We start from the raw sequence: 16,681 nt of genomic DNA on the forward strand, positions 1-16,681 counted from the left end.
ACAGGAGGCATTCTAATCAGCCCAAGCCACTTCATCTTGCTCAACGTGGAGGAGCAGGTGCTCGACTCTGAGTCCCTGTGTCCGCATCACTGCACTGCACCAATCCGCCTGTCGATCTCCCATTCCATCCTGCCCTCACTCGTGAACAAGATACTTGAACTCCTCCATTTGGGGCAGAATCTCATCCCTGACCTGGAGAGGGCACTCCACCCTTTTCCGAATGAGTACCATGGTCTCAGATTTGGAGGTGCTGATTTTCATCCCAACCGTTTCACACTCGGCTGCGGACCACAGCTTCCTATCAGTTTGGTTGCATATTTGTTTTAAATTGGCAAAAATATTTCTGTAGCCTTAGGAGTTAATACTGCTGTTTCGATCACATATTGCATCAATGAAGATTAAAGTGACACTTGGGTGAGCTTAACATTGGCACTTATATAATAGGTTTGCATGTAAAAATGACATTAGTACTAAAATGCCCATCTCAAAAGACTCTGTAGTGATTTAAGGTCTTTTTTTGTGATTAGGTTTACGACAAATTCCCCCGCCCCAAAAAGGGCCGTGGCTTATGTTATGTTTTCGGTCTCAGCGGCCTACGTCACGTGAGGAAGGCATGCTTGGTAATATTGCTCGCTTTGTCAGTTCTGTTGTCTAAAACGGTGACCGATCGCCACCAAAATGCAAATGCACATTACTACCCTTGTCCACTTCAACCTGTGAAAGTATAAAAGTGTTCTGCACAATAGTTTATTTAATAGATTTATTGACATAAAATGTGATCTCATCATGATCACCTCCACAAAATCAAAAATACCGTGGTGATTGCTCCTCCACATTCACAAGCTGAAGCGGACAAGAGCATGAATGCGCATACGAACCCCGACTAATTATATTTCGGACATTTAGCAACGCTAAACTCGTGTCTCAGGAGGGAGAGAGACGGCGGCTTGCAGCAGCAGCAGGCAGATTGGAGCTTTACGTCCCCTTCTTCCCTCCCCGGCTAAAGGTAGGATTATGGGATGGCTAATTGCAACAACTAGCTTCAGGTCGTTAAAACAAAAGGGGTTAGCACAACAACATTAGCTCCTTACTGTCCGCCCAGCGTGTGGAGGTGAAGGTGGGCCTCTGTCTTCATGTCGCGTATGTTGAAGTGGTCATTAGTAGAGATGTCCACATACATTTTGGTGCCAATTGATCACCGTTTTTGGACGTTATAAGCAATAAAAGTACAATGATTTCCAATGGAGCGTTTGGAATCGGTTCCTCGCGTGACTCCGGCTGAACAAGGATAGAACGGTAGGGGGCGCGGCCATTGTGCTCATTATCAAGGGGCGTTATTCATGGAGTTACTTATTTCCTAATTTCTACAAAATGAATGGCTAAAATAGAAAATGGCAACTATTTTCATTTTCCTGTTCAAAAAATATATAAGATGAACTTGTTAGTGAAAACATGGCCATCCCGGCCCCACCGTCCCTTTAAGAGGCGCAGGCAAGCCCAAGCAATGATATTCTGTTGACTGTGATTCACAGATGAGCTTGTTTGGGATCATAAGATACTTTTTTTCTCGAAGCATTAAACATTCCATCATTTTGGTTTAAGGATAAATCTTGAAACCTCAGTACAGCAAATTTTGTCCCACAATGTTTCAGCCTTGTCTCGGTACTTCTTTTAATGAGTGGTTTGCATTTAATGGTGTAGCCTCAGTATTTTTGTTCATAAAGTCTTCTGCAAAAAGTAGATTGGAATTTCACTCCTACCCTCGGGAAGTTGGTGCTGACACCCAACAGTTGTTTTAGAGTCTTATTAATATGTCATCAACTGAGTAGTTTTCCCCGGTTTTCCATTTGACGACAATTAGTACACAGTGGTTTCTTGCTTCAGGACATTTAGAATAATTGTCTAATAATAATAATAATAATAATAATAATAGTAAGACATGTCTAATCTCTGACAGATCTCTCAATTTCAACATTTCTTTCTTTCATCCATAGAAAGGTCTCTGGTTTTCATATTGGTGCACATCTAATTAGTATAACTCTCAAAAGTTGTCATATTAGAGGAATGTGTTACACGCACATGTAGGTGTAAACCTCTAAAAAATTACATTTGAACACAAACAGTCAGGCAACATATAAAGAAAGAGCATTTTATAATACTCAAAGCAATATTATATCCTTCACGCTCCGCAGAGAATTGCACATTGGGACTTTATATAAGATGGAGGATTCGGAAGTTGGCCTTAAGTGATATTTCAAAAGTCTTGAATTGAAGTTCTTGAAGTGCTGTAACATCATTTTAGTGTCAACTGTTTGGAAATAGAGCAGCCAAAAATTAACAGGACCAATGTTTGCCCTTGACCTCTGCTTAGTTCTAAGATGATGCAAACAAATGAACATCTGTAAAAGAAAAACAAAACAGTTGGCAGTGCATTGAAAACAAAACAGGCGTTGACAAAGCATAATTTCATTCCAACATTGTTAACATCTAGTGCACTCATATGCTGACAAAATACATTAAGAAGAGATGTGACTCTTAAGAGCACATCTGTCACTTTTACCAAGTAACACTAATTGCTCTTTGCCTCATTGGTGCTTCGAAGGGAATTGCCTCCTATGTTTTATACAGGCTTTTAATTTTCATTTCTTGGCCAACTGACATTATTTGCCTACACATGTTTCAGCTCTGTTCTCTGGTAATAAAATGAGGGCATAGGCTAGATAGCTAGCTGACTGAGGAAAAAAAAAACAAAAAAAAAAACAGAGACAACGAGGTCAGACAATGCAAGAGTGGCTGGAGGGAAGCAAATGTAACACCCGAGGAACAGTGCTGACAAGAACAGGTGCAAATGAAAACGTAATAAGCAGACAGGCCATGAACAAATGACAGTGGAAAACAAGACATGAAGCAAAACTAAATATATTCAAAACACTGTAAAAGTCCACAAACACCGATCATGATCAGAGATTTTCGAAATCCAGGTCCAGAAAGTAAAAACCCTGCCACAGTTTGGCTTTAGCCAGAGGTGCTTCTACTCAGGGAGCTCAATTACCTACCACTTGAGTAGAAGCACCTGTGGCTAAAGCCAAGCTGTGGCAGGGTTTTTACTTCCTGGACCTGACTTTCCCATCCCTGATCATGACACTGTCATCCAAGCTTCAGTTTATGCATCGCATCATATTGTTCCATAGTAGCGCCAGTATTACACATTTTTGTCCATGAAATGAGAAATAAAGGAGCCAATAAAGACACTTATTTCAGATTCCAAAGTATCTCCATTAAGTCTCAAGTTTGACTCTGTCTATAATTATTAGGTGCCATTTATTTCTCCTAGTGAATTTTAGGGAAAACACATGAGAAACATTGGAGACAAAATAGAGGGCAAAATGAGACAAAGGACAGGATCACCGGCGCCAAAGAAGAGCAGGTTTTGAGCAGTAAAATGTTCCTCTGGGTAAGACAAATAATTTAACATCCATCTCTGTTTGTTAGGGGTGCATGCACATGCCCATCAATGGTTAAAGGTTACGCTTATTGAGGTGCACCTGCCTGGTATCCACTGAACGGAAGCACCTGCCATTCTCGGGTAAGTCCTATATAGAGTGGAAGCAAGGGTGCTACAAACGCTTAAAGTAAAGTTATTCACTCTCACTAAAATGCCTTGGAATCCTTTGTGCATACTGGGCACAAAAGTGTATCTTATAAAATATTAAAGAAAAATGACTTTTAAAGCTCTGGCCACCGAATTAGTTCACATAAAATAATTTACTTTTACAACCACATTATTTATCAACAGCATAAAATGAAGCACTAACATCTTTAAGCAAAACAAACTATGTCAGCAGAACGTTATCTTATTTCCCCCCTTCTTTTGTAGTGATAAAGAGAGCTGTTAGAAGGGATTTCCCCTTGATTAGGCACTGCAAGTAGGACCGCAGCCCAGCTTGTTGTCTTTGAGGTTTTGTACACAAAACATCCCGACTGCTTGTATTGATTGCAGTTAAGAGAGGGTTATTTTTGTTAGTGGAAGAGGCAAACAAGCCTAATACTGAGGTACAGAAAATAAATTGCTCACTCCGATAATTTGTGCGTTATTCAACTTGCCCCGAGTGCAAAACAAAAAAAAAGGTTGTCGATAAGGGAACATTCTACCATGCAGAGCATACTGAGTACTGTCTCAGCCGTAATGTTTATTGATAGTATTTATCAGTTACATTTAAGTGGGCTTTGATTGGTGAATGTGTAGTGGCACAACATTTCTTCAAATACTTGTTCAATTTAATGTCTGGCGCCACTAAAAGTATATCAAGTGACTAAATAACACAAAAGAAAACGTGGAATTCCTAAAGGCACCATAATACCAGGGACCTGAAGCAAGGGTTTACAATAAGAAAACAATATAATGAATGAACAGTGTTTTTTTTTTTTTTTTGAAATTTCAATATATATTTCTTGGACTTTACTTTCATTTTATGGTTCTGACAAAATGATACAGACCAGTCTTTGAGTAGCACTCTGAGATATACCATGAGAGAGAACCTTTATAATCACGTTCTGACTGATGAAATGTACATTTACAGGGCTTTTCTGGCTCTTTTTCGTGGCTCAAATTGAGGCAGAGGTGGTACCACCCTGACCATGCGCCAGGATGTGCATGTATTCTGTAAATTCAACTGACTCACGTCTTTTACACAGAACATACTTTAAGTTAAAAGTTCCAATAAGAATGACTATTATCACGCTAAAGCATTCATTTATTGAAACTGGAGCCACGATTTTTAAAGTGTTACTACAAAGAGCCACAATATACAAATAGAGTGGGCGCACATAAATTGCCCAATCCCGTCTGTCAATCAATCAATCACATTCTATTTATATAGTCAAGTTGTCCCCCGCCTACTACCCAAAGACAGCTGGGATAGGCTCTAGCATGCCCACGACCCTTGTGAGGACGAGCGGTATGGATAATGAATGAATGAATAGTCAAGTTGAAACAAGTGCTTCATAAATTTGGGGAACAACTCTGTCTACTTTTCTACCAGATCTTTTAAAGAGAGCAACTTGTGCTTTGGAAAACTCCTGGTTGATGCTTGCATGGAGGGAAAACTGAAGTAGCGCTGAAGATGTGAAGCCTTGCTGAATGATGCCAAACATGTAAGGCAGAATGACCCTGCAGAAAACCTCCCAGCATAGACCAAGATATGCTAGTTTTGCTGTGTATTTGTGCTGGTGTTGCCGATTCGTTCTTGTTTTTTTTTTTCGTTCTTTTTGGGGGGGTGCCATTACATTCAACAAAAACTGTTAAAACGTCCTGTGTTGAACTTCATATTTTTATTATGCTCTGATTTTTTTCTGTCCCATTTTGAGAGTGATCTTGGTAGGCAACACTACTCAACGTTTTTTTTCCCTCCAAAGTGCATGCGTGAGATGCGTAGCTGGTACCTCGCTTGCTGAATGTGATATGTTCAATTGCCGCGTTCGGACAAGTCCTGTATCATACGCGCAACAGAGTGCCCATATTTGGAAGTGTTGAGGTGGCAGCCGACCAGCAAGTAAAACGTGAGGCTTTTACAAACTGGATCTTTCATTGTTACAAAACAAAGCTGAGTCTTTGTTCATATTAAAAAGGGAAATCAAGATGAGACAAGATGTAGCTTTCAGTGTTAATACAGTAAATGCATGGATCATGGTGACCAGCAGCGTTTCTCAATGGAGCCGCTAGTTGCTATAGAAACCCGGCGGTGCCATCCCAGCGCGACATGCGGAAGATTAAGTAGAGCAGTTAAATTGACTGGGACGCCTGGGTGGCTCTTAACTATTTTTATATTGTTTAATACCATCAGATTTCACCATGGAAATTAAATATACACAGAATTAGAAAGTCAAGAGGCCAGGAGCATCTTATATTTATATATGCAGAGAAATAACACATCAAAGTTTGAAAACCGTCAAAATGACTGCTCTCGTGCTCCTAGTGTTAAAAGATACACACAACAGAATTGTAATAAACAAAATACCTTTATTCGACACTCGAGCAGCGAATAATAATGATTTTAGTCGATTACGTCATTGTCAGAGCACAATCTGTCAAAATGACTGCGCTCGTAGTTCTAATAGTTTCCAAATCCTGGTACCCAGTGTTAATTTCACCTGCTCGATGCCTGAGGCCCCCCAGTTACCATCCCTTCCCCACCCCAGTCTCTGATCCTAGAATTGCCCCTGACTAGATGTATGCAATTGTGTCTTAACATTTAGTTTGAAATCATCCCTTCGTCTCTACCTACCTTACCTACCTTCTATCTTAAGTCATAAAATGAACTGTAAATAATAGCAAGTGAAGGCAAGATTAAGTGTAGTTCAGTTTTAAAGACAGGACAGAAAATCCTTTTTACTTCAGACACTCAGCTTTTTTTTTTTAATTGATGCATTTTGAAATATATGTTTTTCTAACCTTTCGAAACTTCAAAGCCTGACACAGTCAGTAATTTCAAAGTCAAGACTTTGCAAGATAGTTGCTTTTAGTGAGCATTCTGACAAAGAGATCACTCATGCAGCTGGCACAAAAACCTCTGAAATCGTAGAAAGCCTGTGTGCATGTAACCTGTGGAGGTACGACAATTTATCTTCCAAATATCCCTTTGTTTTTTTCCCCCCATTTAAACATGATTGAAGGAGATTGACAGAGACAGAAGACTCCTATATTGTATTAGATAAAAAGCTTTTCGATGAATGTGACTTTTGGCAAAGCTGATTTGACATGACAGCCTTCATAACAAGTTCAAGTCAGAAGAAAACGAAGTATAAAACAACTACACTACACAGCTAAGTGATTTACATTGAATAACAGCAGACAGCAAAACATGTTGCACCTCATTTCCCAGAAACAAGCTTGTAAGTGTGGATGTTTTCTCAAAGGTATTTGCTTTCTTTTACATTTGCCATTCAATGCTTGAAAGTATATGTACAGTTTATATTTTTGCTTCTGGAACAAATCAGCCCAATGGGGTCATGAATGCGGGACACAAACAGACTTCTGTGCCATCCCTATATTTGACAGAGTACCCAAAACCACAGTTTTGGCCAATCTTGAGTGGCAGAAAGACAGGAGTAATTTAATAGAAATAGTCCCAGCCCAATGTGCATACACGCACGGAAATACATGCCATGCTTTATACAACTCACCTTGCTTGACATACAGACATATAGCCCACAATTCCTTTCCTACCGGCTCTTTTTTTTGTAGATGATTTCTGGTCAACTGTGTCCCCACATCACAGAGAGACAGCAATGTGTGTACTGAAGCAATCACACGTTCCCCACACTAATCCGTGAAACCCGTTAGCCATTCCCTGAGAAAGACCTGCACTGACAGCACCCTGCTGCCCCATACATGGTGCTACATCCATCACTGCTAATGTCTTTATCCATGGGACAGATGGATTGCAGGGAAAGCATATTGTCAGGTCAGCGTAGAGGTGAACATTTTGGGGTATTGTGGGCAGAAAGAGTGGTATGAGCAAGAGTGAGTGAAAAATCCGTCTAGTTGTTCTTAAGGTTGAGTGACAGGATGGATAAGGTCCATCACCATCTTGTTATGAGGAGCTCGGAAATAAACCTAGTGAGTCATTGTGTGGGCAGAAAGAACATGCGGAATCAGTATATTCTTGTGGCGGTATAGATGATATAAAAACAATTTAAAAAATACAGATTGGATGTGAGATGTAAATGTTAGAAAGGTCCACATGCAGGGAAACACAGGTCAGTGAATATAAACATCTGGTCTTGTTACAGTCTCAGCTGAAATTGGAAATCCAATATCTACCGGAGTCCACCGGTGCGGTGTCAGAAACAAACACATTCAACACAGTATAAAACCCTAGAGGCCATGCACTCATTGGACTATAGTATAGGGGGATATTTTTTGGACTCCTATTACTTGTGTTGCTACTTTGGCATACACCAAGGGTGGCCAAACTCGGTCCTCAAGGGCCGGTGTCCTGCCTGTTTTCCATCTATCCCAGTTGCAACGGACCTGTTTCAAGAGATCAAGATCGTTATCAAGCTTCTTCAGAGCTTGCTGATGAGCTGTTCAATTAAATCAGGTGTGTTGCCACAAGGAGAATTGGAAAACGGGCAGGAAAGCGGCCCTTGTGGACCGGAGCTGGACACCCCTGGCATACACTGTATAAGATGAAGCATATTTTTTTTGTTTTAGCTTATATGTGGTCAATAAAAGGTGCACAGTCTTGAATAGGACAAAGAATTCATCTGAAAGAAGGAATTCTGGGAAGCCAATACTGGAATGAGGTGATGAATAATTTAAACAGTTAAAGCTTGGGTGGAAACACAAATCCTGCACAGACACACACTTGCAAAAAAACTTGCAGTATGTTGGTGGTCAGTTGAGAAGTCATTTATAATTCATTGGGCAGGTTGAAATCCATTGGGAGTTGTGGAAGGATCTTATAGCACCTTCAAACACTTGCTTTTTAAAAAGCCCATTTCTCTATGCTGTTAACCGGCTCTCTTCCTAGTGAGAAATGAGAACATTAACTGGGACATGGACATGGTGCACTCTGAACGGCCCTGCTAAGCCCTCTGAGCTGTAACATTTCACATCTGAGCTGTGCTCCTTACAAGTGCCCGTGACACTACAGTGCATCATAGGAGACCTTCAAGGGAGGTTTGGTTTGGGCAAAGTGTGATAAGTCTCATAAACAGATTGCATCTACGGGCGTTTCCATTAACAACCACACAACATCAGTGTCCCGACTGCACCTTGGGGCGCAAGCAGCAGCAAGCAGCAGCTATCTACACATCCATCATTAGGAGCGAATATGAGCATTGATTGTGGGCTTAAAGAATTAAAATAACCCTGAATGCATCTATTTAAGATTATGACCGTCAGGCGGATCTAGTCTGTTTTTCAAATGCCTTGAGGCACTGCTGACTAAACAAACCACCACTCACAGGGAACATGCTTACTCCCACTCTTGCTTGTGATTCCCTTATCTTGCCTGTGCACCCATATCACCCAATTAATGTTTTCTTATTTGTCAAATACATTATTTGCAGACTCTGTGATTCTTGTTGGCCTCACCTTGAGGTTTTATTCGAGATAGTTTTTTTTTCCATACAAGAAGGTCAAGGTCTTCCAGATGTACCTTTGAGTGGGTGTAAACTAGCATATACAAGTGTAGGAAGGCACTCTAAAGTTCTAAAGAAAAATGTAGCATAAATGACTTAACACCGTAAACAATTTGTTGCGTGACAGTGCTAACTTTATTGAGTTCTATGATATTTTGATGTTCCGATCACTAAAACAAACAGCTATATCAATAACTTTTTCGCCAATTGCAGTACTGCTAAACCAGACCCAGAAGCTGTCTTGTTAAAAAAGTAATGACAAATTAATACACAGCAACTAGAACATGTTTCCATATTGTATATCAGGACGTTGAAGCGTCCTTGAAGCAGTGGCAACCTGCTCCAGAAATCAGAACTCCTTTTAGATATTAATAAACAATTACCATATTTTCTGGACTATAAGCCACACCTATAAACTGTACCCACTCTATTTTTACAAAATACTGAAAAAAACATATATAAGCCGGACCTATATGTGTTGCAAAATTAGATATTTACTGCATTTACAGAACGATTTTGAACTGTAAATGTACAATTATGTACCTGAACAGATTCTTTCCTAACAGTGCCTTTTAACATGGCAGCAACTTTGCTGATTAAAACGGAACAACATCATTTCACTGCCACTGTCAGCTAAAATCCGTTTATTGCTCTACTTCCGCATACCACCGAATGCAACGCTTGTGCTTAAACTAGTGCATAGTGCCCTCGCCTGTTGAACTCCTCCACCTGCAGTCACATCCTGTTATTGGCAATTGTATTGTATTGTAATTTATGTTAGAGCGCCCCTAGCGGTGGAGGAAAAATCCACAGAATAGCCGCACCGGTCTATAATCCGCATGGTTCAAAACGAGGAAAAAGGTAGCGGCTTATAGTCCGAAAAATATGGTACCTCACTATTTGCGAGCAGCTACAGCGTAACGGGTTAAAAAAAGATCCCCATAAAAGAAAGATTGGGGAGGGGGGGGGGGGCAAAATTGGTGTTTCTCACCAGCGGATGCGTGAACTCAGGGGCATGGTCATTCTTGTCTGTAATGGTAATAGTTGCTGTGGCTGTTCCTGTCAGGCCCACCTCACTTCCTGCCATGTCCTTGGCAACAATCTCAAGCTCATACGTTGTGGTTGGCAATGTCTGGAAAACAAAGAGTGATGTAAATTAGAAATGTGGTATGCAGGCATGGATCAGGGATAGAGTACAATTTAGTACAGTACATTATTGAGATGATCTGTTTTGATATGTTTTAATGCATTAGAAAGGAATGTCAATTTTTAACAACTCACTGGTGAGGTGCCTAAGGCATAAACTTTCACTTTGTGGCTCTATTTTCATGCCCAGTGCAATTCTCCCACACATGTCCACACAGCTCAGAGTCTGCCGTCATCTCGATCGAATTCACCAAAATTGCGTTATTTTCCCTTTGCCAATATACCTGAATCTTCAAATTATCAGTTGCATTGGGTGCATGTCAAAGGATACATCTTTGATCGGCCAGAACGCCCAATATGGGGCAGAAAGATGAACAAAATTACCAAATAAGCACATCAAGGCTTGCATCGACAAGAAAATCAGGATACAGCAGTTTTTAAGCTTGAGCGCAACAAGCGATTAAAATATCTAATCGTGATTAACAATTTTTTTCATAGTTGTAGTTAATTGTGTATTTTATTTATTGTAAAAACAATCTTTGTTTTTTTCTGTCTCATTATTTTATCGAATTTTAAAACCCTTAACATGAATAAGAGGGTTGATTTTATTATGCAAATACTTTATTATAGGGAAAGTCAACCCAAACATTTTTTTTTCAAGAATAGGTTCTACGCAGGCCCACTAGTTGAAACAAGGCATTCTGATAGATATTGCGTTTGTTGAGTAAGAGTTAACCCACCCATTTTTAGCCATGGCTGGGGGCAGCCAGTTTCTCACTTCTGTCGACTGAAAATGACATCACAGTTGCTTACGGCTCAGGTAACGCCCAATCACAGCTCACCTGCTTTCTTAAGCTGAGTCATGATTTAGTTGTTTTCTGAGCTATATATATATATATATATATATATATATATATATATATATATATATATATATGTTGGTGTCCTCTGTCAGCGGCCACAATGAAGCATGGCTAGTGTCAATCAGATATGAGTGTCACCATCCAATTCATACTGTCTCCACCCTGAACAGACTGTGTTTCAGAAATGGCACAGTCTCATATCAGTTTTCCAATATGCAGTACACGCTTGAATTACAGCCCCACAACACTAGTTAAAAAAAAAACACTCACTGTAAAAATGGCTATAAAAATGATATACGATCTCCTACTATACGATGGAATCCATTACATCCCAAAAATGATCACATTCTAATAATCCAGCAAAGAAATATCCTCCTCCTACAGAAAGTGCTGATGCACTAATCTGAGTAGCTAGTAAAACATCCTTCTCAATTATCCTGCAAAAACTAGATTATTTGAAAAGCTACCCATGACAATACTCTGAATTTGTTGGACCTGTAAATACTTCCTTTCTTAAAGTGGAAGTAAGCCCAAACATATTTTTAAGAACATGTTCTATACAAGCCCACTAGTTGAAACAAGGTATTCTGATAAATATTGCGTTTGTGGAATAAGATTTAACCCACCCGTTTTCAGCCATTTTGTCCCTTCTGTCGACTGACAGACTTACATCACAACTACTCAGGGCTCAGGTAATGACCAATCACGGTTGAGCTGTTTTCTGAAGGTGAGCTGTGATTGGTCGGCAGAAATGACAAAAGGGCCACCCCGTGAGATGGCTAAAACTGGTGGATTTTGCTGCTTAACTCAAATTCCACAAAAGCACTACAGAATGCCGTGTTTCAACTAGTGTGCCTACATTTAACATATTCTTGAAAAAAAATGTTTGGGTTGATTTCCTCTTTAAGCATCATATAGTATATAAACAGTAATGTGCATATTGTCTTTATGCTAAAGCCCCTATCCCACTGAGGGGCGAACAATTGCGAGTGTTTTCGAAGGCAGTGAATCTTACAGTGAATGTTCATTTCATAGTTTGTCAGGGTTCGTTTGGTGTCGCAAAATATTTGCCAGACGTTCGCCAACAGTATTAGTGATTTCTCTTATCGCAAGGAAATTTTGAACATGTTCAAAATTCCCCTGCGACAAGAAAAGTACAAGGGAACGTCTGTTGACCGTTTTGCGACATCGAATGAACCCAGACAAAACTTCACCGCTGTTGGAAATGTTCACCCCTCAGTGGGTAATTATATTTTGTGCAACCGAGTTGAAGAAATAAAATTGAGTAAATTCAACAGAAACTTTTTTCTGTGATACTGTGCCTAATGGACTTCCCATATACTAAGTCTGATTTTTTTTCATGACAGATGACAGAACTAGGCTACGCCGAAACTGAAGTAATGAAATGGAGTGTGTGGCTCTAAAAGAGGGCGCGGACATAGAGAAAATCAAGGTTCATTGAGTAAAACCACCGTTCTGACGTTAGGTTTAGACAGTCTGTTACTGCCGTAACTGACCGAGGTTATAACGAACAAGTCAATCCAAACACATTTTTTTCAAGAATATGTTCTATGCAAGCCCACTAGTTGAAACAAGACATTCTGATAAATGTTGCCTTTGTGGAATAAGAGTTAATACACCCGTTTTTAACCATTTCTAGGGATTTTGTCACGTCTGTCGACTGAAAATGACATCACAACTGCTCAGGGCTTAAGCAACGACCACGACCAATCACGGCTGACCTGTTTTCTGAAGCTGAGCTGTGATTGGTCATTACCAGAGCCCTGAGCCGTTGTGATGTCATTTTCAGTCGACAGGAGTGACAATACGGCTGCCCCCTGAGATGGATAAAAAGGGGTGGCTTTTGCTGCTTAACGCATATTCCACAAACACAATATTAATCAGAATGCCGTGTTTCAACTTGTGGGTCTGCTGGGAACACATTCTTGAAAAAAAAAGTGTTTGGGTTGATTTCCACTTTAAGCTACCTCTCTCTCTGAAACCGGCCAGTTATCTCTCTTTCTCTGGTTTGAGTTACCTCCTTTTTGAAACGGATAACTCAAAGTTTCCATTATTTCAGATTTAAGCAGACTCAGAATTTTCACTCAACCTACTTGAACTGACGTGAACTGGACCCTTGCTTTGTGAAACGGACCCCAGGAAGAGCAACACGAAAACACAATGAAGTGCACTTGCATTAAAGGGTAGTGTTAAGATAAATGTTAAATTGTAGCATTTGGTGTTTTTTAGAGAAAGGGTAAAAAAGAAGAAACAATCTGAAGGCGGCTGTGTCAAATGTATTATTATTTTTTACATCTTGTGCAATTTTAGTGTTAAATTGAGCACTCTTTTGGAATGAAATCTGTCCTCGATGTAACACATTTTATTATATGTTCAAAGTAATCACAGGAAACTCTTGCTTGTTTTATTTTTCAACTAAAGTTATAGTGTGACGCTTTTCATGAGGCCTTTAAAACCAGGATGCCTTTTGGACAACATTTATAGGCCAGTAATCAGCAGAGCTCTGCTTGGTTTTCAGATCTCCCATAATAGAAACAGTCACGCTCCAGCCATTATTTTGTATTGCTTATCCTGTTCAGGGTCGTGGGTGAGCTATCCTGGCTGGCAGGGTACACACTGGACTGGTCTCCAGTCAATTAAAGGGAAAGTCAACCCAAATGTGGACTTAAGTCAAACAGGTCAACTACAATGGCAGTGATTAATTTGACACTACACATATCAAAAGCTATGATAAGAAACAATATACAGCTGGATTTTCCTCAACCTTTAAAGGCCTCTGGTACAATTGTTCATACTATAATTAGGGCTGTCAATAGATTAAAACAGTTGAGAGAAGAATGAATTATGATCTGTAATTAATTGATCTAATTAATGTATTTTTAATCTCACTTAAAAATAGCTGAGAAACGCCCCAAAGCCCCCCATGATCTGTGTGCATGTATCTGTATTTATGCTTTATATCATTTTTCAATTAGCCAGTCATTTCCCACCTTCAGGAACTGTTTTCACATTATTCAGCCAAGACCCTGGTTTCTGTTTTCACGATAATCAGTGCAAAATGAGTTGAAGTTCCACTCACCATCAATAAAGTGTCCAGTCACCCCCAAATAACTGTGGTTGCGAGTTGAGGTCCAGTGATCTGCGGTTATTTGTCCAAATCCCTCACCAAATTGTCAATTTTGTATTTTCTTTCACCGTCATATATCTCACTGATTTTAGTCATCACCGCAGTCCTGCATGCTGGTTTGTATGATGGTTCATTGGACCCTGTTTGCAACACCTCAATTAATCCCTTGTCGTCAACTATGTTGATCGGCCTTCATCGCTATTCACTTGGAAAGAACATTCGTAAGCCCGTTGGTCGCATACTTGCTCATACGCGGGCTGTCCTCGAGTTTAGTTTGGCAAAGAGCTTTGCAATGGCTCACTACGTTAGCGTCTTCGTTGCTATCATTAGCTGCGGCTTTAGTCACAGTTGGTTACTTTGCTTTTATGTGGTAGGCTTGAACTGCTTCTTTGGTAAGAAAAGTCTTACTTACAAAGAAGGCATATCACTCTGCCTTTATCAAAATCACATTACACCAGCTGCGCCACAACTAAGATGTGTTTCCAGCTTCTTTCAGCCACCAAATTGCGAGGTGTGCCCTCGGTCCTGCGGAACGTCCAGCCGCACAGTGCAGTCTCCGATATTCCCAAACCCTTGACGCTTGCAGAAGCACAAAAATCAAGATGTGCCGGTTTTTAGGCCCGAGCACACATGCACTGTCTATGAAAATAGGGCTCAATATATATCAAATAGAATAACATGAATTGACAACGTGGCTCTCTTTTTATAAGGGGCATCTTGATTGTCAAAACCAACTTCAAGTTTTGTTTGAACTAAAAGAAAAGAGTGAGATGTACGCACCACTGACATTTTACATACATATCAAGTTACAATACATATTACAATAGAGATCATACTTCTACAGTATTTTGAATGATGTAAAAGTGAAGAAACACTCCTTGAATGGATTAAATTGCCTTGGAAATTTTATGTTGAGGCACAACCCAGGCTTGTGGTATTGCCTAAATTTCATCTATTAAAGCAGCTGCTCCAGGGGAGCTGGGAGAATGCCCGAGACAATAAACAGGTGTTCCTATTTTGTCACACATGACGGCAGCAGTGAACCTCAGAAGCTGTTGATTGACCAAATGCTGTGAAAACAGATGGTGCTCTACAGACCTGTGAATTGAATGCACACACACACACGCAAATACACTTGTACACAGGAAAACTTTTGGCCTCCAGCTGAAAAAGAGCTGGGTTCTGGGATGGTTGCAGTCTCAGTGGTGTCTAAACACACTGCATGTTGTCTCTTCTGGAGCTTGACAATGTCTTAATGAGACTTTCACAAGTCTCAACTCAATTATAACGCTGCCAATTCTTGGCCTAGAAAAGATGTTTCCATCTCTTCAGTGCTGGAGTTACAGCAAGTGGGAATTTTCTCTCCAAGTGAAAGAATAATACTGTCAAAGTGTGAGATACTTACTTATTACTTCTGCTCCTTGAACTTTCTGCTCTTTTTGGATTTCGCCAAACACCAGATTAGACCATATGAACAAACGGGAGGAGGAGGAGATGAATCTGCCTAAATGATACATCTAATATGTACAAACCGGTCTTTGTTCGCCAAAACGTTGCATTGCATCAAGACGGGTTTGAACAACCAGTCCCTGAAGTACTTGATTAAAAATAGCAATTACACTGAAAAAACGGTGTGTTGATTTTATTCAGGGGGCACGGTGGTCGACTGGTTAGCACGTCCGCCTCACAGTTCAGAGGTCGCGGGTTCCCCTCCCTGTGTGGAGTTTGCATGCTCCCTGTGTGGAGTTTGCATGCTCTCACCTGTGTGGGTTTTCTCCGGGTACTCCGGTTTCCTCCCACATTCCAAAAACATGCATGGTAGGTTGATTGGACACTCAAAATTGACCCTAGGTGTGAGTGTGAGTGCGGATGTTTGTCTCTGTGTGCCCTGCAATTGGCTGGCAACCAATTCGGGGTGTCCCCCGCCTACTGCCCGAAGACAGCTGGGAGAGGCTCCAGCACGCCCCTTGTGAGGATAAGCGGTATCGATAATGGATGGATGGATGGATGATTTTACTCAATTGTATTTTGTCAAGTGGTTGCATGAAATGAAGTCATCTGGATCCAGATACATTTTTTTAAGTAGACTACACATCTACTTAGAAAAAAAAAAGTATCTAAATCCAGATGATTTTGAGTGGAACCACTTGACAAAATAAAATTGAGTAAATTCAACATACCATTTTATTTTCAGTGTAGTGTATGTCTCGTGTATGAAATTATTTGAAAAAGCCATAAAGCCAAATGTGGTACAGATTTCTAAGCCACAAGTGATTTTAGTAAGCAATTGCGTTAGTGAAAGCAGTTACAAAAAATGAAGTGGTGCACACCACATGACATGACAAGCCTTGTTTCAGAGACGACTGATCTGAGAATG

The 16,681-nt window shown here is 40.3% G+C and overlaps 1 protein-coding gene across 1 annotated transcript in view; it reads right to left on the bottom strand.

Moving 5' to 3' along the window:
* The window catches only part of cdh13 (cadherin 13, H-cadherin (heart)), a 311,068-nt gene that overhangs the window by 54,377 nt on the left and 240,010 nt on the right, over window positions 1–16,681 (bottom strand). Inside the window, exon 9 of the mRNA XM_086029056.1 lies at window positions 10,139–10,279. Coding sequence (XP_085885182.1) covers window positions 10,139–10,279 — 141 coding nt within the window. The remainder of the gene's footprint in view (window positions 1–10,138; window positions 10,280–16,681) is intronic.

Source organism: Filicampus tigris, chromosome 4 (genome assembly GCF_054856515.1).
Source record: "Filicampus tigris isolate MCC_2025a chromosome 4, RoL_Ftig_1.0, whole genome shotgun sequence".
Lineage (NCBI taxonomy): Eukaryota > Metazoa > Chordata > Actinopteri > Syngnathiformes > Syngnathidae > Filicampus > Filicampus tigris.